We start from the raw sequence: 21,195 nt of genomic DNA, 5'->3' as shown, positions 1-21,195 counted from the left end.
CAGCAGTCATTTTGAAAGACCCAATCATTGAGGCGGGATCGAGTGGGTATTTCTTCTGCCTCACTACCCCTGGTAAATCTGTGGTGTGGATCATGGGTTAGGGATGAAGGATCTGCTGGTAGGATGTGCATCATGGGAGTTTCAATCCATAGAGATAGTTTGAGCCTTGGGGGGAAGTGATTGGTTGGTGGTTGGCACACATGAAGGTAGGTGTTGCATTGGGGGGTTATGAATATGATGGGTGCTTACATCTTAGGGGGGTTGTGAACTGGGGTGGGTGCTTGCATCGGGGTGAGATGTTTGTGAACCGAGGGGTGCTTGCGTCGTGGTGATGGGGAGTTGCTGCATTTGGGTGAATGTGGCTGCATTTGGAGGTTTGTTGCTGCAGGGGGAGAGGGAATGATTGCCTTGGGGGAGGGGGCACCAATGCTAGAATCAGGGTCCTTTACAGAGGAAGCCATGATTTTAGAAAGGTGCCCCCTTGTCTACATGGAGGAATTTCTATGTTTGCTTTCCCCCCATGCAGCTTTCTAAAATCACTGCTTCTTCTGTACATAGTACTAAGCAGCAGTAAAGCATGGCCTGCGGTAGTGTGGATGCTTGAAACTGGCATGCACTGGGCCATTTTTTACCTGGGCTTTTTTATTGGGGGCAGTAAATGGTTGTGCGCTAAAATTAAAAGTAGCATGCGGCTATTTACTGCCTGAGCCCTTACTGCCACTCAGTGGCGATCCTTGGTCAGCTGTCACCCGGGGCGGATAACCGCCGTGCACCCCCCCCCCCCCCCCCACTGGGTGCTGCGGCATATGTCCCCCCTGGGTGCAGCACGACACCCCCCAGCACATTGACACACACACCCCGGGCGCATCAACACCCCCCGGGTGCATTCTTACCTGCTGGGAGCAGCTGCGCGGCTGTCGGTTCCGCTGGTTCCCTGCTCCCTCTGCCCCGGAACAGGAAGTAACCTGTTCTGGGGCAGAGGAAGCAGGGAACCAGCGGAGCCGACAGCCACGTGGCTGCTTTCTGCACCCCTCCAGGGGCGTGCACCCGGGGCAGACCACCCCCACCGCCCTGCCCTCGGTACGCCACTGTTGCCACTCATTGGCCTAGTAGTAAGGGCTTAGGCAGTAAACGGTCATGTGCTACTTGTGTGGTAATCAGGCAGCAAGCACAAATGTGGCCACTCTGCTGATTACCACTGGGAACACCCCCTGCATTAGAAAATAGAAAAGAGCAACAAAGAGAGTCCAAATCTCCTGCAAAAAGACACAAAAACAACAAAACAAGTGGAAGAAATCCAGAAAGACCAGACTGAAACCACAGATGGTAAGACCACCAAAAAAGTTTTATTGGGACCCTACACGGTCCGTGTGGCCTTCTTCAGGGGTCTTCAAATTGATATATATGGATATTCTTCCAAAAGTTCTCACGAGATGAGACAATCACTGGTGCTGTCCGAACAGACTGTAATGTCTATGCTTCGTTCGGATAGCACCAGCGATCGTCTCATCTCATGAGAACCTTTGGAGGAATATCCGTATATGTCAATTTGAAGACCCCTGAAGAAGGCCTTGTAGGGTCCCAATAAAACGTTTTTGGTGCTCTTACCATCTGTGGTTTCAGTCTGGTCTTTCTGGATTTCTTCCGCTTGTTTTGTTGTTTTTAGAAAATAGAAAAACATTTTCTACTGCAGGAAATAGCACAAGCCGACTTCAAAACTACTGCAGGTCACGTGTGCTACCCCTGCGGCAGTGCCAATTTGGCATGTGCTACTCCTGCGTTAGCCCTTCTGCTACTTAGTAAAAGGACCCCAGAGGGACTTAAAGGTGCAAGCCTGCACCTATTGTACAAAAGGCTCTATGATTGGCCGAGTCTCTTGTAAAATAGTGTGGGAATTGGTCAGTACATGTTCTAACTGGGATGATAAGAGATATGCACAAGGCAAACATTTTTCAGTTCCTTTTCTGTTCATTTGATTACAGATCTTCTTTTGATTTTTTTCACACATTTGTTTTGATAAACATTTTTAATGCATATTAAAACATTTTAATGCATACTATTCAGCTGAACACGTGCTAACTCATACTTTAACATGGGTTAAATTGACGTATTTATCTATTTAGCTCATGCTTTTACTGTTGCAGTGCAAGGCAAGTTGCATTCCAGATTAGGGCTCCTTTTACTAAGAGGCAGTAAGCCCAATGCGGGCTTACTGCTCGCTATACAGGAAGTACCGCCGGGCTACCGCAGCAGCCCAGCGGTACTTCCCACCCCTAGAGTGCCGTCATTTCTGGTGCTACAAGAATTTATTTATTTTTGTAGTGACAGAGTGTACCCGGCGGTAATCTGCCCAGTTACCACTGGGTAACATGGGAGCCCTTACCGCCACATCAATGGGTGGCGGTAAGGGCTCCCCCCCTCCCCGAAATGGCCGCGCGGCAAGTGCTTTACTTGCCGCACAGCCATTTCCTGCAGGAAGGCGAGACTTTCCTTATACCAGCTGTGGTAAAAGGGGGCCTCAGCGTGCATGTAAAACACGTGCCAATGCCAGCACTGGCCACCTTTTGCCAGTCCACAGCTTGGTAAAAGGGGCCTTTAGTGCATTAGCATGCAATACAGTTTTTAAGGCACACTAATGAATCAAACAAACAATATCATATGTGCAACCTTACTGGATGGATAACACTGATGAATATCTGCAAAAAGACATATGAATTTCTTATCCAGGTATCTTTACACGATTGCTGGACATGTGAAGGACAATTCTATTAGTGGGTGCCTGTGTTTACACCAGGGGCATAGCTACGTGGGGCCACGGGGGCCTGGGCCCCTGTAGATTTGGCCCTGGACCCCCCTCCCGTGCCAACCCACCGTCAACTACCTTTGCTGGCATTGAACCCCAACCCCCGCCAGCCGAGGTCCTCTTCTTCCTTCATTCTGTTTCTGAGTCTGATGTCCTGCACGTACAACGTGCAGGATGTCAGACTCAGAAACAGAATGAAGGAAGAAGAGAACCTTGGCTGGCGGGAGTAGGGGTCCCCTGCCAGCAATGGTAGGCGACGGCGGGGGAGGGTTGGTGGTGGGAGGAGGGTCGAGAGGGTCGTCGGCAGGGGGGGGTTAAGGTGGTGATGGTGGTGGCGGCGGCTGGGGGGGGCGGTGGTGCCGGGGGGGCTAAAATGTGCCCCCTCACCTCGGGCTCTGGACCCCCCTCCTGCCGAAGTCTGGCTATGCCCCTGGTTTACACATCCCAGACATGTTCAAAATTCCAGAATATTTGCACTTATGCACATCACCGTACAGTTACCTACACAAATGCCAGCAGGGCAGCTAAGTGTTATTCTGAAGGTTACATGTAAATGGCATAGAGCCAGATAAATGGTGCTCAAAAATGGGCACCAGAAAGACTGGCACTAAGCCCAATTCTATAAAGCACAGATTGCTGTGCCCTAACTTTGGGTGCCAGATTTATGCCTGCTGAAACCTGGTATCAATGCTGGTACCCAAATTTGGCATACTGACCCAGTATTCAGTAACAATGCGTATAACTTTTCAGAACGCCCCCTGACATGCCCCTCCTGTGGCCACACCCCCTTTTGAGTTGTGCGCTATAGGATTTGGGTGCCTGGCTCAATAGAATAGTGTGCAGCCAGATGTGTGTGCAAATCTCAATGAGTGCCAATTAGCATCAACAATTGGTTGTTAGCATCCAATGATTGATTGTTAGCCAATTAAGTTGTGCATGCATCTCGGGAGCACCCCCAAATTTGGGTGCCTAAATCAGAGTGTAATATATAGAATCCAGAGGTGCATTTACAAGGACAGAGCATGGAAGGACAATGTCTGGGGCTGCTTCTGATGCACATCATTTACAGAATACTATAAGTTATGTGCCTCTGTGCTGCATTTAGGTACCTGCACTTATGCCAGGACTATGGCTGGTTTAATTGCAAGTGCAATTGCAAGATGCCACCTGAGGTGGAGCTTACATGCTGCCCTCCCTGGGCTGAGATGCTGTCTCCCCTCAGGCGTTTTACCTCATCACAGTGACGGTCCAAACCTGGCAGCAGCAGCGGTTCCCATACACTGCCCTGCCACCGCCGGCACCTGCGTCTTCCCTTTACTGCGGCTGCCTGAGCGAAACAGGAAGTTACTTCAGGCAGCCACAGTAAAGGGAAGAGGCAGATGCCAACAGTGGCAGGGCACCATATGGGAACCGCTGCCAGGTTTGGAACATCACCTTGACAAGGTAAAACGCCGCAAAACTGTCACCCCAGAGATGCCACTCCTGAAGAGTACCGCCTGAGGACCCCACCTCAGGTGGCCTAATGGTCGGGCCACCCCTGTCAGGCATGCAGATGCCTATAACAGAATCTGGGTGCCCAAATGCCATCATAGAATAGGCTCTCATCACACAGCATTAAGGCAGCCAGTTATAGAATTGCCTCTGGATGTCAACCCTGACATTTGTGGACTGTCTCTCTATGGAAGCTTGTGGTATTTACATGTAAATGAATGCATACATTATAAATACCATAACACAATGATTGTCCTCCTCAATTATCACAATTAACAGTCCTAAACCCATCCCACCCCCCAAATAAAAATATCCAATAACTAAAGATTTGTTCCACATTTTGCAACACTCATTATCTTATGTAATAAAGCTGTTTTAAAAAATATATATAAAGATAGACTTTTTCCAATCAGAACCAACTGAATACATTGTAATTTAAAGAGACAATTGTCAGAGAGAGGATTTTTTGGTTTCTATCATTTTTCCTTGAAAGGATTGTAGAAAATGATTAACCTAACTTTAGTTCTGTCTCCAAGCGTAATGTATGGCACAGTAGGACACACTCATGGTTATCACTTTCATCCTGAAATAATGCAGTTATCTCTGTCTTATTTACCACTGTATCAGGGATTCTCAATCCAGTCCTCAAGAAACAGTTTGGTTTTCAGGATATCCACAATGAATATTCATATAAGATAGCTTTGTATTCAATATCTCCATTGTATGCAAATATATCTCATACATGTTTATCATGGATATCCTGAAAACCTGACTGTTCTTGAGGACTTGGTTGAGGACACGTGGTATAGTGGTAAATGAGGTTGTGTTTCAAGTAGAGAACTGCACAAGAATGGGGATTATGGGAATCCCATGGAACCCCTGGGATTCCAGCAGGTATGGAAGAAGTTGCCATGGGATTACCACTGGATGGAAGAAGTTGCCGTAGGATTCCCACAGAGGTGTAGTCAAAATTTCTGATGACTCCAGAATGATGCTTGGAATGCACTGAGAGAGGCAATTGGAGCACCAAAATGAGGCTTGGAACGTACAGAGAGAGGCAGCTGGAGAGCCAGACTGAGGCATAGAACACTCATTGGTTGAATAGTGAATACCATACAAAAAACCATGGGAGGCTGTTGGGGTTGGGAGGAAACAGAGGGCTGGCTACGAGCAAGTAAATAATAGAGTTGACTCCTATGGGTACAGGTTTGGATGGAGGAGATTAATTGTAGGGATGGTTTGGGATGGAATGGATCTTAGTGGGTATGGGTTAGATTCCATGGTGAAATTTCTGTCCCCGTGCAACTCTCTAGTTCTAAGGACCGGGTTGAGAACCACTGTGCTATACACGATCTCCCCTGATACTCATCTAGCAGTGGTCATCATTTTGAAAGGTGCTGACTGTCACCGGTTGAATTAGACCAAGAGATTCAATGTTGGACCTAATCCAGGCACTGGCATTGATTATCGAAAAATAAAACTAACAGGAGTAATTATTTAAAAATTATGTATCAACTTGGAGAAAACACAAAACTCAAAAATATATAATATCCAAGTGGTGATTTATATTTTCAATCGATTTTATATATGATCACTTTTAAATCTTTAAATATTGAAAGAGCGAACGCTAAGCCCACCGCTCTATAAAAGGACCCCTGAGTGTTCTCTAGCAAACTGCTACTGTTATCATCTAATTATGGCCAGCCAGAGTTCCCTTTGCTCCTTTGGATCTTCAGCTCCATTGGAACCAGGATCTGTGTTGGGTATTGGTTCTTGGAGAAGCCTTCATGCAAAACAATCCATGAGATTTATTTATTTATTTGCCTTTATCTTGTATTCCATTCCTCATCCTTTATTATTATTTATATATTTTGATTTTGCTCACACCTTTTTCAGTAGTAGCTCAAGGTGCGTTACATTCAGGTACACTGGGTATTTTTCTTTAGCCCAGTCATTGCAGCAATGGATTCTTGGCCATGGGCCATGAACTATGGCCCCCTCCAAAATGCATAATCATAGCCTTTGAATCCACCCGTGGGTAGCTCTAAAGAGACCTGGCTGAAATTTCTCTCTCCCACTCAGTGGCCAACACTGGTAAACAATGCTAACCCAGAAATTGATTCCTGATCCTCTGCATGAGCAACTAGGTCACTCATAACAAGCTGTTTTCCTTGAGAAGCAATTCCCTATGATAATCTAATTCAATATGACAGGAGCAGTAGAGAAAACATTCCAGACACATATGTAATTCAGGAGACCCTAAATTCACATTATTAGATTATTTTGTTTCTATACCATCCTCCTACAAAAAAAGCCGAGACTCTAGAGATTACAATATAACAACACAATGCAATAACATTCCAAAACAACAATACATGAATAACATAAAAACATACCGGTATTCAAATAACATTACAAAACAAACATCCACCCCCTTCAACAGGAGCAGAGTCAACTAACCCCAGTAACATTTCCACCTTCATCTCCCCCAAATACTCCGAAGACATGATGGCAGTAGTGGGAGGGCCTTCAGTCACACCTGGTTTGCAGAATTTGGACATCATTGACAGTCTCAAGCAACCAAGTTTGGAAACCACTGACTTCACTGAACAAGGAACGCCTACATTTATGCCTTTGCATGATACATTTTATTAGGAAGCCACCGGTGTAGCAAGCCATAATCAATTAGATGAACACTCATCTGTTGGAGAATGCTTCGCTCTCTCAGTCCTTCTCTGACTCATTAAATGCCCTGATATACAATATTTTATTGCTAATGCTATCTTATTGAAATAAAAACAATATAGTAATTCATGATGTGCATCCATGCTACATGAATTTATGAAATCAATGAATAGCATTAGTTCGTAGTTACCTTGGTTTCTTATTGCAGTGTTGCCCATCTTAGAAAGCAAATTACTCACCTTTTGAGACTGTTTTTAAAGCTCAACCCCTCACTTGCTTGTTTAATATCCATGTTGTTTAAATCGTTCCCATAATCTGTTATTGTCTTGTTTTTCTGTCTCAGATAAATTGTAAGCTCTGTCAAGCAAGTTCTGCTTCTTATGTTTTTTTAAATATAGTGCTGCATACGTCTAGTAGCACTATAGAAATGATAATGTATTTGATGACATCTCCGAGGCTGATCGTCATTCATGTCATCCTCTACTCCTCTTTTGCTCTCCTGTTGTTTCGACGTAGAGGCTTGTTCCTGTTTCGTTTGACTTGACTTTTTATCCCTGCCATTTTGCATTTTGGATTCCTGCTTTGCAATGTAGCATGGTAGATGCACTTGGAAGACCTGTTTAACATGTATTTGAATTGGTTCGAAACTGTCTTGTTCAACATATGTGTGGTGCACATTTTCCCTGCAGACGTAAAAGCCGGAGAAGCGGCAGCAATTTCAGGTCAGACGTGTGGTTTAGCTGCAGTTCCCTGTGATTGGTTTTTGTTTTTTTTTTTTACTTGGTATTGATTTTTCATTGCTAACATCCTGAACCATTTAAAATCATTTCATATCAATCCATCTTTTAATCACAGATCACTTGCAGTTTTTCATTCCATTATTATGCTTCCTATTTCATCTGTATACGCGTTGGATGTTGGGGTTTCACTTTTCAGCCACGCGACATCCAAGGCTTCCTTCCATCAGTTTGACATCCTCCTTGAGTGTTTCAGCCTGCCAAACCTTTTCCTCTTTCTTTTGCAGGTATAAGGTGAAATATCACTTCTGATTGTATTATTTTAAAATAACCCTCCCTCTCCTACTTTACCTGGATTTTTATGTATTTTTATTTCTTATTACAGATGAAGAGGAATCACGCACTACTAGCCCTCAACTACCAGGTAAGGTTTCTTAGTCATTGATGTGCTTGTTTATTGACCAGTAAGTGATAGAGAGAGAATATATAAGACAGGAGTGTGATTGTGAAAGGGGGCCCACACTGTAATCACTGGAGCAGGTCAGAACAAAGGATGATACCATTTGAATATACACGAGAATCAAAATTTACATTACAAACTGTATTGTGTATTGTGTTGACCCTGTAAGTAGCATACTGTGCCATAATCTGTACTGTTATTTGAATATTTCTTTCTGCTGAAATTGTCTATTACCTATGTCCAGACTCTTCTTCCTGTACACCGCCTTGGGTGACTTTCTTCAAAAAGGCAGTGTATAGATCCAAATAAATAATCAAATAAGGTGGTGTGAAAGTGGAACGGTAGATTCACATCTATTCCCTCTCCCATTCTTCTCTTCACACCACCACTGTAATGAAATCTATGGTTCACTTGTTTATTCAGATAGGATCGTCTTTTGCTCTGACCTGCTCATGTTGGGGCCCTTTTACTAAGTGGCAGTAAAAAAAGGACCCTGTGCTAGCGGTGGGAGCCATTTTGCCTTGCGCTGAGGCTCTTTTTATGGCAACGGGTAAAAAGGATGAAAAAGATATGGCCGCACAGTAAGATTGCTCTTATCACTTGGCCATGCGGGGGGGGGGGGGGGGGGGGGGGGGAGCACTTAACAGCACCCAATGAAGTAAGTGCTCCCTCGATTACAGCTAGGTAGCCCCCTGCGGAAATATCTTTTGACTGTTTCCACTAGTGCTGGAAATTCCGCACGCTGGGGGTGGAACTACTGCCGGGTGCCCGCGTTGGGCCTGCGGGAGCTCCAGATTGGCACGTGGTAAGGCTGCCGTGGACTTACTGCCGCTTAGTAAAAAAAAGGCCACTTTGTTTTGATCCGATGAAGCAAGTGTTAGCTCCCAAAAGCAATTCATGAAATGTGTTAAGTTGCTCCAATAAAATGATATCACCCTTATATATTTTCTGTTCATCAACCTTTGTTTCCTCTCTTTGGAGAAGAGTCATGAATTTGACAATACTGCCTTACTATGGTACAACCAAAGTGATTTACATATATTATATGCAGGTCCATAGTGGGCTCACAGTCTAAGTTTTTATTGTACCTTGGGCAATGGAAGGTTAAGTGACTTGCCTAGGATCACAAGGAGCTGGAGTGAGAATCAAACCCAGTGCCGCATGTCTCGGCCCAATGCATTAATCATTAGGCTACTCAAGGGAGGGACCACATAAAACACAGTCTTAGTTTTATTCGGCAACCCATGGCCAGTTAAGTTCTGAATATCGACTTAGCCGGCTATGTGTTAGCTGGCACCACATAAATCAGATACACATCAGTGTGAAGCGTAGCCTGCTGACTATCTGCCTGGGTTCTCCTGAGCAGCCAGATTCCATGGTCTTTCAGTCACCCTTCTGTATCACTGGTTTCCTCAATCATCTGTCTGTCACACTCCCTGTTTAGTCTCCTCTCATTTTGTCTCCCCTCTTTCTAGTCAATCATCCTTGACCTTCTTCTTCCCCTGCTTCCTACTAGCTAGGGTTACCATATGACTCCAGAAAAAGGAGGACAGATTGAGCCAGTCTGGATTTTACTTTCATTGCTTTCAATGGAAGCAAAACCCGGACTGGCTCAATGTGTCCTCCTTTTTCTGGAGCCATATGTTAACCCTAATACTAGCAATTCTCAAGGCACGGTCATTAGGCAGGAAAATGGCTGAAGCTCGGCCCCTCTGCTCTCCTGAAATTCTGAGGACTTCCCTTCAGTGGCCTTCCTTTTATTTCTTCTGCTCAACTTTATTGATACTGGTTTGTTCATGACCCTGGTCTGTTTGACTGTGCCTCCTAAACATGCATGGCTGATATTCAGAATGTGGGAGGCAGTTCAGCTAACTCCCACGGTCAGCAGTGAAACCAGACATTCAATGCCAGTCCATTTACGGTGACTGGCATTGAATATCTGGTTTATTTTTGGCTGGCTTAAACTTAACCAGCCAAGTCAATATTCAGCACTGGCCAGTTAAGTTTAAACCAGCCAAAGATAGGCCTGATTTGGCTGCCAAACTTAGCTGGCGGTACACTGAATATTAGCGGATAGCCAGTTAAATCACGCAATATAACTGGTTAGTCAATAAAGGCCAGATTCTATATATGGTGCCTAAAAAATCTGTGCAGAAAACATTTCCACCTAAGCATATTCTATAAGCGGCACCTAGATTTAGGTGCGGTATATAGAATATGCTTATTTAATATCCCAGCGTCTAAAACCATGCTCCTCCATTAACACCAATGAAAACACAGCATAAATCTTGGCACATAGATTTAGGTGCAGAGGGCCATATTCTAGAACTACGTGTGTCAATTTCAGAAAGCCCACGAAATGCCCATTTTCCCACCCATAACTACACTCCTTTTTGCCTGCACATGTTAGAAGTTAGGCGCAGAGTTATGTGCATAAATTCTAATTGTTGCCAATTAGTGCTCATTATTATTTGTTAAGTGCTGTTAATGCTAATTAGCTTGTTAAGCCAATTAAGTTATGTGCATTATTATAGACTACGCCTGTATTTCAACATGGATCTCTAGGCGTGCTATAGAACCTGGGAATATTTAGTGGAAGATAAACGGCTATCTCCCACTGAATGCAAATCTCTTCATGAATATTCATTGTGGGTATCCTGAAAACCTGACTGGCTGGGATGCCTCCAGGACCAGGTTTGTGAACCACTAAGCTAAACTGTTGTGCCTTCTAAAACACAGTATTTTGGCTTTACCAGAAGAGCCGCTACCTACATCCTACAGTCTGCTCTCAATTTCTCATTCAATTCAATTCAAATCAATTCTTGAATACCGCTATATCTCCTTTCCAGCAGTGGCGTAGCTACGTAGGGCCACGGGGGCCTGGGCCCCCATAGATTTGGCCCTGGACCCCCCCTGCCAATGACCTCTCAACCCCCTCCCGCCGCCAACCCTCCCCCGCCGTCGCTGTCGCCGTCGCCTACCTTTGCTGGCGGGGACCCCAACCCCTGCCAGCCGAGGTCCTCTTCTTCCGGCGCAAGGCTTTGTTCTGTTTCCCACACCAGCAAAGGTAGGTGACGGCGGCGGCGGAGAGGGGGGGTTGAGAGGGTCGTCGGCAGGGGGGCAAAGTTGTTGTTGGTGGTGGTGGTGGCGGCAGCGGTGGCGGGGGGGGGTCTCGCGGCGCCGGGGGGGGGGGCTAAAATGTGCCCCTCACCTCGGGCTCTGGACCCCCCCTCCCACCGAAGTCTGGCTATGCCCCTGCTTTCCAGGGTTCAGTGCGGTTTACATTCCAGGTGAGACAAAAGCAGATAATGTTAGTGTGAGATATGAGAAACATTAGAGACCATTGGTGTAATGCAGGAGACTTAAAACATTAAAGGAAAGGATAATGGATGATACTAGGAGGATAAAGGATGATACTCAAAATGATTATTTTCTTTCAGGTGGTGATGTTCCTGGAAAGGATAGAAAGACTCAGGTGAAAAAAAACTCTTTGACATTTCTATTATTAAATACTATAATACGTATGGTGCTGATCCATGATATTTCTTTCTTTTCTACACCAGAGAGTCTTGTAATTTTTTGGAATTCCAAAATGAGTGTCTGTTGACCCAGATTAAATCTAATTTTATTGGTTTATGTGAATTGATTGGCATAACCTGGTTGTAGTTCTAGTAAGAGAACCAAGAAGCATGTTCATTATAGGGCTTTAAGCGGTTGGCATGGAATTTAGCACACGCTAGCCATTAGCAGGGCTCGTACTAACAGCTATCATGTGCTAAAAACAGCCAGCATGATCAAAATCCAGTGCTAACTGCATGGTGGTGTTAGGGGGCAGGAACTAGGCAGGTTATGGATAGAGAATGGACACTTAGCTCCCAATAAACCAGATATAATAGTAAAAGAGAAAAAACACTACGACTACTACCACTTCTTAACATTTCTAGAACGCTACTAGGGTTACGCAGCGCTATACAGTTTAACAAAGGACAGTCCCTGCTCAAGGAGCTTACAATCTAAAGGACGAAATGTCAATTGGGGCAGTCAAGATTTCCTGAATAGAGGTGTAGTGGTTAGGTGCCGAAGGCGACATTGAAGAGGTGGGCTTTGAGCAAGGATTTGAAGATGGGCAGGGAGGGGGCCTGGCGTATGGGCTCAGGGAGTTTATTCCAAGCATGGGGTGAGGCGAGCAGAAAGGGCGGAGCCTGGAATCCAGTGCTAACTGCATGGTGTGTTAGGGGCAGGAACTAGGCAGGTTATGGATAGAGAATGGGTGTGGAAAGCACATTGCAGTTACATCGCAATAAACCAGATATAATAGTAAAAGAGAAAAACACTACTACTACTACTACTTAACATTTCTAAAGTGCTACCAGGGTTACACAGCACTGTACAGTTTAACAAAGAAGGACAGTCCCTGCTCGAAGGCGCTTACAATCTAAAGGACGAAACACCAGAACGGCATTGATTATAGAGGTGTTGGTCCCTAGCGACTACTCGATTAATTGCATGGACAGAGGGAAGATCCTCAAGTGCCGCAAATGCAGTCCAAGACTAAGAAAATGTGGCAGAATCATAAGACCGAAGGTCCATCAATCCCAGCATCCTGTTTCCAACAGTGGCCAATCCAGGTTACAAGTACCCGGCAAGATCCCAAAACGTACAATACATTTTATGCTGCTTATTCTAGAAATAAGAAATAGATTTCCCCAAGTCCATCTTATAATGGCTTATGGAGTTTCTTTTAGTAAGCCATCAAACCTTTTTTAAACCCCTCTAGCTTACTGCTTTTACCACATTCTCTGGCAACGAATTCCAGAGTTTAATTACACACTTGAGTGAAGAAATATTTTCTGCAATTGTGTTTTAAATTTACTAAATTGTAGCTTCATTGTATGCCCCTAGTCCTAGTATTTTTTGAAGAGACAGATGTCACAGGCTTGAGCAAAATGAACTTCCAAGCGCACCTGGATAAGTTGCTTATACATGTTGCATCTTATGAACTCCAGAAAGGAGTTCTCTTTGGCATAATGCAAGTACTACAGCGAGCATTAAGCAGTAAATTTGTGAACTCAGATCATATTCCACATGCCCTGGCATAGGAGTGAGGTTCAATCCTCTCATGATATGTGCAAACTAATGCAAACAAAGGGTGGGAATAACCACAAACAACATGAACCAGAATGATAAGCCAGAGCCTTTAATCAAAATGGTGGTGAACAAGCTTGGCTGATGACATACTTTGGCTTCACACACTTGTACCGGTACACAGTGCTTTTGCAGCTTTTCCAGAGCCGGTGCCCTCGGTACCTATCAGTACTGGAGTTGTTTTTGTATTACAAAAGGACCCCATTAGGAAGACCTATCGCTAAACAGGGCCAGGGCCGCCGAGAGGGGTGGGGCAGGGGGAAAACATTCCCCGGGCCAGGGCCTCCAAGGGGGCCTGGCATCGCCCCGTCCCCAGGTCTCACCCGCCCGCCCCTCGGCTCCGTCAACAGCCACCTTCTGTCCACCACCGAGCCCCTGCATTCAAATCAGCAGCGTCGCGGCCTCACTCCGTGTGAAAGTGGCAGATCACCTCCCTTCGGGCCCTTCCCTCCCTGTGCCCGCCCTCTTCTGATGTAACTTCCTGTTTCTGCTAGGCGGGACACAGGAGGGAAGGCCCGACGGGAGGCGATCTTCCGCTTTCACACGAGGTATGCCGCGATGCTGCCGATTTGAATGCAGGGGGCCCGGTGGCAGATGGAGGGGCTGTCGCTAGGGGTGAGTGGGTGGAGACTTGTGGACTGTGACGGTGGTGGCCTGAGTAGCGTTTTGGGGGGCGGGGCAGTGGTGGCCTCAGGGGGGCGGTTGGCGGCGGGGCCCCGGGGTGCGGCCTTGCCCTGGGGCCCGGCTCAGTCCTCTCGGCGGCCGGACTTGTTTCACCACCATTTTGAATAAAGCTCTGGCTGATTAGCCTGTTCATTTGTTGTTTTGTGGTCATTCCCACTCTTTGTTCTACGTTGGTTTACCTGTGGGAGTGGTTTGGTTCGTCTTCTTGGATATGCACAACACTAATCCGCCCCCATTACTTACATTTGCTGTCACTTGTGCAGTTACCATAGCCATACATAAGACATAAGAGAAGATTAGGGCTCACTTCACGTAAAGGGCAGCAAGCACCAGTTCCATAATGGCAATATTGCATGTAGTTACTGTTGTAGATTACTAGCAAGTTTGCATTTTGGCCCCTAACTCTAGGCACAAATGCTTATGCCATGTCAAGGGCTGGTGTAAATGCTTGCACCCAACTAGGGCAACCACAATTACAAAGGGGATGGAAATCCTCTCATATGAGGAAAGGCTAAAGAGGTTAGGGCTCTTCAGCTTGGGAAAGAAACGGCTGAGGGGGGGGATGTGATTGAGGTCTACAAAATCCTGAGTGGTGTAGAAAAGGTAAAAGTGAATCAATTTTTCACGCTTTCAGAAAGTGCAAAGACTAGGGGACACTCAACGAAGTTACATGGAAATACTTTTAAAACAAATAAGAAGAAATATTTTTTCACTCAATGAATAGTTAAGCTCTGGGAACTCATTGCCGGAGGATGTGGTAACAGAGGTTAGCATACCTGGATTTAAAAAAAAGGTTTGGACAAGTTCCTGGAGGAAATGTCCATGAGATAGACATGGGGAAGCCACTGCTTGCCCTGGGATTGGTAGCATGGAATGTTGCTACTATCTGAGATTCTGCCAGATACTTGTGATACTTGGCCACTATTGAAAACAGGATACTGGGTTAGATGGACCATAGATAGACATAGAATGTTATTGAATGGACGTAGGATTAATCCACTATTTCTGGGATGGGCGGGGAAGAAATGCTTGTTCTTTGGCCGCTGTTGGAGACAGGGTGCTGGGCTCGATGGACCCTTGGTCTGTCCCAGCATGGCAATGCTTATGTCTTATGTCTTATTGGTATGACCCAATCACAAGGAGCTACAATGGGAATTGATTCTCAGCCCACTGCACTAACCATTAGGCTACTCCTCCACTACCTATTGGAATATGTAGGTTCTCTGCCCAAGAGTACAACCTGAAGAGAAACTGAGAGTAAATTCCACTACCACATAAATCCCTTTTTATGATTTTTAAAAAAAGTTTTCGAGTAGATAATCTATATTTTTCCTGTCTTTTTGAACAGTTTTGGTCAATTGGGGACGCGCCCACCTGAAGGACGCAGACAAACACAAGGATTCTGAGAGGTCAAGTTTATTCGTTGAAAAACCTGAAAGTGGTTCTGTGAATGAAGGTGAGTTGTTGTGGACTATTAGAAGTGGTAACTTGTTCTACAAAATTCAACAGTGTTCAAGATATGATACATTCGCTAAACATTTTCCAGAGCTGTCCTACATTTATTACTTTTTCTTTTGTTATTTGATTTTTTGGTTTCTGTTTTGGGGGACGGAAGGAATGCTGTAGTGAATATTTCTAATATTTGGCCACTTGTGTAGCTCTGCGATTGTGCCGTGGCACCAGCTGAGATTGACTTTATAGTTTACCTACAAACTCAACTACTGTTTTCAGTTTGTGGATATCTTACTCTGAACCTAAAATATTGGTTAGTAATGATGGGGTTGATTGTCCAATAGCAAAGGAAATATAGGGAAGATCGAAAGCATATATTGCACCAACACACACACAAACAAGGTTTCCAATATTCACGGCTCTGTCATTCTATTTCCTGAAAATTCAACAAATGCTAGAATTAAACCACGTGCAGGCACCTCAAAGACGCCACCATTTCAAAACACCCTTAAAGAAAGTGGAGAAAAACCTCAGTTGAACCACCCAGCCAACTAAGAGTTATAAGCCATAGGCTACGCTCAACATCACAGGGAAAAGCTAGTAACCCTGTGCTGGCATTTGATACATGGTGGCCATGACACAGGATCACCCATTTTCTACATTACCCCTGATGCATCTCTGGCGAAACGGGGATTCCCTGTTGGGTTTCTGAAATTGATTGACACGCTGGACTTCTGGAATCCATTGACACGCTGGTTGGCAGCTGATTGATGGAATTGAAGATTGAGTGATAAGTACCATAACATCTTTTGCTTAAGCCTGGACAGTGTGCGTTATAGGTTTGTCCTGTCATGTAACTCTATGTTTGGGACTCTTGACACATTTAAAGTTAGTTAGAGCACCCTGTATGGTGGAGTTTTTTTTCCCTGTAATCTGAGCGTAGCCTACGCCTTTTAACTTGGGTTGGCTGGGTGGTTCAACTGAGGGGTTTTTTTCTCCACTTTTTTAAGGGTGTTTTGAAGTGGTGGCGTCTTTGAGTCCCTTCACGTGGTTTAATTCTAGCATTTGTTGGATTTTCAGAATTGTTACATTTGAGCTTGAGTGAACTTTTTGTCAATAGGTAATTCTATTTCTTGAAACAGAACAGGGCTAGAGTTATTAAAATGCTCACTAGCACAGTTAGAGGGTAATTCAATACATGCTGAGCACAAATTCTATAATGACAGTTCTACATGGAACTGTCGCTATAGAATACTAGCGAGAAAAAAATAATCCCCTAGAATTTTTTGCCATTTTCTCAGCAACCGCTTTGAATTTCTTTGAGAAATTTGCTTACTTATTAGTCATCATACATATTACTAGTAAACAACATTTAATTATCTTAAGCTAGTTGGGTGTTACTGACATTTTAGTGTTGCTACCTACTAATTTTGTGCATTAAAAATGTTCAAGCAAAAACACAGTAAAGTCCATTTTCGGCAAAAGTTTTTAAAAGGCATTTTTACAGGTGCGCTGAAAAATGATTCTGCGTGCAGCCAAAACACGTGCTGTAACCAGGTACCTCTAGGGGCAGCCAAGGATAGAACATTCTCCTCCAGCCACAGGCTCCCGGTGCAGTCAAGGAATAAATGTCCACCAGCAACTTCAATCTTAAGGACTTTATTCTATGCAGGTTTCTAGTAGACCTGATACACAGTTCCAACAACAGCATTCACCTTCAATCTTAAGCACATATAAGCCACCTGAAAGTGTGTAGCAAATAGTTCCCTTTAAGCAGTAGGCTATCAGCACATATCAGGATTCAATACAGGCTCACAGTCAGCTCCAGTCTGGGCTCTTTATCCAGTGCACAATAAGCAGTAGTTCAATTCCAAAATAGAAGCAGTTCCTTCAATTCATCATCACAGTTAAATCACAAAGCAGCATTTCTACCTTCTACTCTCTTTACCTTCAGGAGAGTTCAATACTTTAGGGACTCCTCATACCCAAGGGATTTCACCCTGCATCAGCTTCACTGGTAAATTCAATACTTTAGGGACTCTCCTTACCCAAGGACTTTCAGCCTGCAAATACTTTTGGGTCTTCCTCACACCCAAGGGATTTCAGCCTGCTTCAGTACTTTAGGGACCTCTCTTGCCCAAGGGTTTTCAGCCTGCAACTGCTTCTCTCTTCTGGGACTCCCTCCCACCTGCCTAATCAATCCCTGGCTCCTGCTCTCACAACCAATCATTCTACTTCCATTAGCTTCCCCCACACCCATACCAGATGAGTTAAGCATTAGACTAATGATGAGCTCCTGCACACAGGGTTTCCTAACTCTCTTTCCCCCTAGTGGCAGCCCATCTACACATCCTGCCAGCTTACACCCATGTCTTCCCCCATTGCAGCTAGGAGTCCAGTCCGGGTTCCTCATCTCATCCTTGGCTCCTTGCCTGCAATGCCTTCTGGGACTTGTATTTCAAACTGACACTGCCTTAACCCAACTATCCTGGATGTGACTTCATCACAGTGCCTATACTACCGCAGGTCATTTTTTAGCGCACCTTAGTAAAAGGACCCCTATGTCGCTATAATGTCACTAACAGTAAGTTGACATCCTGTGGGGGGGGGGGGTTCAAATAATAATAATTTTACAGTGCAAACATTTTTGAACGCACGAAAATCACTGGGTGGTCACGCAAAAAAGTCTATAACTTCACCATATTTAAACATAGTTTCATTCCATTCAGCACATAGACATGGATAGATGTAACAAATAAAGCTGTAAAATTTCACATTGAAATTCCAAGTGGTTGCTGAGAAAACAGCAAAACTCTAGGGGGTTAGGTTGTTTTAGGGGATTAATGCATGTTCAGGCCAATATTCAAAAGGATTTAAGCAGGCAGGAGAGGCTGTTGCCCGCATAAATGTACTGGGGCTGCCTAACTCCCAATATTCAGCGGCACTAAACTGGGCAGAGCCACTGAATATTGCCTCTGACCACTCACAAAAAAGTGGGCAGGTCAGGGATGGGACAAGGGGTGACATTAAGTAGGAGCCCAGGGTTATGCGGGTGCCGGCAATATTCAGTACCAGAATCCACATAGCAAAGCAGCCTAAGTTAGGCTGCTTAGCTATGCAAGTGCCGGCACTGAATATCAGCTGGTCCCTGCATAACTTTTTTTTTTGTTTTAAGCCCCCCCCCCCCTTGAGCCCCTTACAAAGCCCATTCCTTCCCTCCTTCTCTCCCCCCAGTCCACTGCAATGACCTCTCTCCCTCCCATCCCTCAGAGAGGCCCAACCCCCCTTCCTACAGTATAGGCAGGCCCCCCATGGCTGGCCCCCTTCTCGTGGCAGATTGCAGTACTTTGTATACTACCATGAGGCTGCAGTGAGAGGTTGTGGCAGCCATTTTCTTCTAGTGGCCGCAAGGAGCAGGAACAAGTGGCTTTCGTTCCTGTCCCCAATGACCCCACGCACCACCAGGGACATAAGGAAGGCCCGAAGGGGTGCCTGCCTATACCATGGGGGTTGGGAGGTTGGACCTCCTGGAGGGGTGGGACTTTCCAGGGGGATGTAAGAGAGGGAGGGAGGGAGGCTAATGCAGTGGGCTGGGTCACCTCTGCTGTCCTTTTTGGTAGAAACTCACTGGCCAAACCATTTTTCATAAGCACAAATGTAGGGAATAAAAACTGATTTTATGTGCATATTGGAACAGAAATGACCAAACAAGCCATAGGGCAACTAGATGTAATAATCTGCAACTTTGCTAAAGAAGGGGAAGTTAAAAGATTGAAGAATTCTTGTTTGGCAACCTAACTCCTGTCAGTAAGACTGCAAAAATACTGCTAGGGGTCGTGATGACCATTTTGGAACCTGGGGCCATAAGAGCAGAAGAAAGTGGGGATCATTCCTGCTCCTACTAAACACCAGGGACCCCCCCCCTCCCCCCCCCCCCCCCCCCCGTAAGGCTGGGGTGGATTATGTTGTTCTTAGGGCAGTTAGGGGGGGGTCTTCTTCTATGGGTGTACCTAGAAGGAATCGGATGCTTTGGGGGGGGGTGGTTAGGAGGAAGGGATGTGCTGGGTGGGTCAGGGAGAGAATGACTGGGGAAGGGAATCAGAAAGCCATCAGGGGTAATCAGTGGGGCGATTGATGCTGGGAGAGTGATCTGTGGGAGCTTGGCCTTGGCACAGATACCTTCCCTTTAAAGAAGGCCACTTACTTGTACATTGGGATATGTGTAAATGCTGACATTTCGATTTTTTTATTAGTGTTAATTCTCCTTGTAAGATGGAAAATCCATTTATTTGTGTTAGGCCCATCCAAACCACTCCCTCTCCCCATCCCTACCATGTCTCCTGGCAAAGTAAGCATGGTGAGCAACCCCACATGTAAATAGCTCTCTTTCTATAATGGCATTTACATGGATATGCCAGTTTAAATGCTGCTGTGTCCATTGGTGATGCTTCTAAATTAAGAACCTATATATTTCAAGTTTTCAGAGTATGACACCATTTCAGAGATATCTAGCAAGACTGTCAGAAATCTGGGCTTTCCAAACAGCTTCTAATGGAAGTTAAATTTTTATTAACATTTTTCTGAAGCTGTGAAATACTTGCATATTCCATGCAAGGATATAATAAATGTACCCAACTGTTCTGCTTTTTTAAGGGGGAGATATTAAGTTTTCTTGCAAAGTTGAAGCCAAAGATCTTCTTAGAAAGCCAACTGTCAAGTGGTTGAAAGGGAAATGGATGGATCTTGCAAGCAAAGCAGGAAAGCACCTTCAGCTGAAAGAAACCTTTGATCGTCTTACCAAGGTACTTTTTTTGGATGCTTTGAACTTGACACCAGTTAGTGATAAGAGACGTTCTCTTGCTTAACTATGCCATAAGGACTATTATTTAGGAGGACTTTCCACAGCTTTCTACACAATTGAGACTACGACTTTTAATACCTGAATAATTTGTGAATTATCTACTGCTCGTTTGTATGAAGACATGCATATGGATTTTTGTTCTTACGTTGCATAGTTTTCTCAGGTTTACATTATTTTTATATATATTTCAATGTATGAGTATTGTGTTATGCATGTTTTTTGTTAGCCACCTAGAATTGAAGATAGGTGGTCTACAAATTGTTTAAATCAATTAATGAATCAACTTCAGCATCTGCCCTCAGTGCGACACACAACAGGATGCATATCAAAGCCTTGTACTTCTGGAAATACAGACATGTTCAGCAGGGCCTTGCAATTCTCTGTGGTTACAGAGCTTTAGAATGCTTTGTAGATTGCTATGCGTGCTTCGGGAGTAAGATGGATTAGATATTATTTGGGATCCTGCTCGGTACTTGTCACCTGAATTGGCCATTGTCAGAATACTGGGCTTGAGAGAGCTGTGGTCTGGCCCAGCATGAGCAACAATGAGAGGAAGAGAGGGTATCACTTCCACAAGTCACCATGGTGGATCGGAAGAGTGAAGGGCCAAGAAAGGCCAAAAGATAGTCCATAAAAATAAATATTAAATGATACAAGAAGATTGAACCAATAAAAATCTTTAACACATCTTATAAAATTCATAAAAGACCCTACATGGCCACATTTGAGCACCTTGCTTGCATCAGGGTTCATAGAACTTATATAATCCTTCAGAACCAAGTTTCACTGGTTGATTCTATTATGCTACATTCATACAGTGTATAAGGGGGATCATTCCCATAGTGATTATTTATGGAGATTTCTCTGACCCACTGAA

The 21,195-nt window shown here is 44.7% G+C and overlaps 1 protein-coding gene across 4 annotated transcripts in view; it reads left to right on the top strand.

The window, feature by feature from the left end:
• MYBPC1 (myosin binding protein C, slow type) overlaps positions 1-21,195 on the top strand; it is a 163,153-nt gene that overhangs the window by 35,578 nt on the left and 106,380 nt on the right. For all 4 annotated transcript variants that reach the window (XM_030215276.1, XM_030215275.1, XM_030215274.1 and 1 more), the window contains exons 4-7: positions 8,102-8,140; positions 11,617-11,651; positions 15,355-15,461; positions 20,111-20,259. In XM_030215276.1, coding sequence (XP_030071136.1) covers positions 8,102-8,140; positions 11,617-11,651; positions 15,355-15,461; positions 20,111-20,259 — 330 coding nt within the window. The remainder of the gene's footprint in view (positions 1-8,101; positions 8,141-11,616; positions 11,652-15,354; positions 15,462-20,110; positions 20,260-21,195) is intronic.

This window comes from Microcaecilia unicolor, chromosome 9 (genome assembly GCF_901765095.1).
Source record: "Microcaecilia unicolor chromosome 9, aMicUni1.1, whole genome shotgun sequence".
Classification (NCBI taxonomy): Eukaryota; Metazoa; Chordata; class Amphibia; order Gymnophiona; family Siphonopidae; genus Microcaecilia; species Microcaecilia unicolor.
This window is presented reverse-complemented; position numbering and strand designations above follow the sequence as displayed.